This window comes from Penaeus monodon, chromosome 22 (assembly GCF_015228065.2).
Source record: "Penaeus monodon isolate SGIC_2016 chromosome 22, NSTDA_Pmon_1, whole genome shotgun sequence".
In the NCBI taxonomy this organism is placed as follows: Eukaryota; Metazoa; Arthropoda; class Malacostraca; order Decapoda; family Penaeidae; genus Penaeus; species Penaeus monodon.
Window position 1 is genome coordinate 41,986,797 of NC_051407.1, and position 1,185 is coordinate 41,987,981.

General features: G+C 51.1%; 1 protein-coding gene across 1 annotated transcript in view; it reads right to left on the reverse strand.

The window, feature by feature from the left end:
• LOC119587150 overlaps positions 1–900 on the reverse strand; it is a 20,436-nt gene extending 19,536 nt beyond the window's left edge. The window contains exons 1-2 of the mRNA XM_037935906.1: positions 685–900; positions 262–482 (exon numbers count right to left, since the gene is read on the reverse strand). Coding sequence (XP_037791834.1) covers positions 262–482; positions 685–838 — 375 coding nt within the window. The 5' untranslated portion in view covers positions 839–900. The remainder of the gene's footprint in view (positions 1–261; positions 483–684) is intronic.
• Positions 901–1,185: the final 285 nt, after the last annotated feature.

Consider the following 1,185-nt stretch of genomic DNA (forward strand, 5'->3'; position numbering starts at 1 on the left):
AATTTTTAACTTACCATCTTAGATCCTGCTCCCGCTAACTTGACTTGCCATAATTACATCACCATTGCACTTTTTCTGGTAATCACTGTCACCACCCTTATCATTACCATATCGACAATTGCCATGTGTTGTCACATCACTATGATATTGTCACTATCATCGACGCGCCCATGGCCCACCGGCCGCCTGACCATCGCCTCACCATCACACCATATCGCGAGCGAGGAGCGCGACACCACCACTACCCCCACCAGTACTCACCCTGGCACTTGCTCGCCTCTGTTCCTGTGTCAGCGCCAAGGCGGCCGCAGCGTGCGCGGGGGTGTGGCTCGAAGGCTTCTTGCGGCTGAAAAAGCTGAATCTCGAGGTTGAAGTCGGCTTCTGGTCCTGGTTCAGCCTCGAGTAGGACATATCGAGGAAGGGGTGGGTGCGGAGAGGGAACTCGGAGGCGCAGACTTCGCAGTCGCAACCCTGAGCGTGACCTGTCGGGAGGAAACCCGTGTTAGCCCTCAGGTGGCTCTGTCCTTGGAGAAATATTTCCCAGGAATTCTGGTACCAAAACACAACACGAGCAGTCGTAGACTTTGTACACGCACTTACGGTAGATCCCTTTAAGTACTCACATCACGGCTATTGGCACCCATTTAGATTGCATACAATTTACTGGCGAGGAATTGCACATACTACCACGGGAAGCAGCAGCGCCGCCGCCGCCGCGGGAGGAGGACGTCCCACTGCTGCGAGAAAATGAAACTCCAACACTACGGGAAATAGAAGTTCCTCCGGTACCACGGGAGACTGTCCCATGTCTGCTCGCGTACGTCTTTGCTGCCAACATCACCACGCAGCACCTGACACGACAGTCCGACTCCACCAAGTTCCTATCATAGACTGTAGGAAATACAAAAGTTGAGGCCCACTAGAGGCTAGCCACAACAACAGTGACTTAATTCACGGATCAAAGCGAGTCTGCCAGGATCTTTGGGCATTTTCCTGCTTGCTTGTGACGTCACACGCCTTTCTTCGATGTGAAAATGAAACGCATAAGTTAAATTTCTGAGCCCATTGAATGATGGCGTGAGTCGAATTCCAGACGTGTTATAACTAATGTAATTACATGGATGTTTGAAGCGAAACTGTTTTTTGCTGCTACACAGTACTACCTAATTAACACAAAGAGAACGC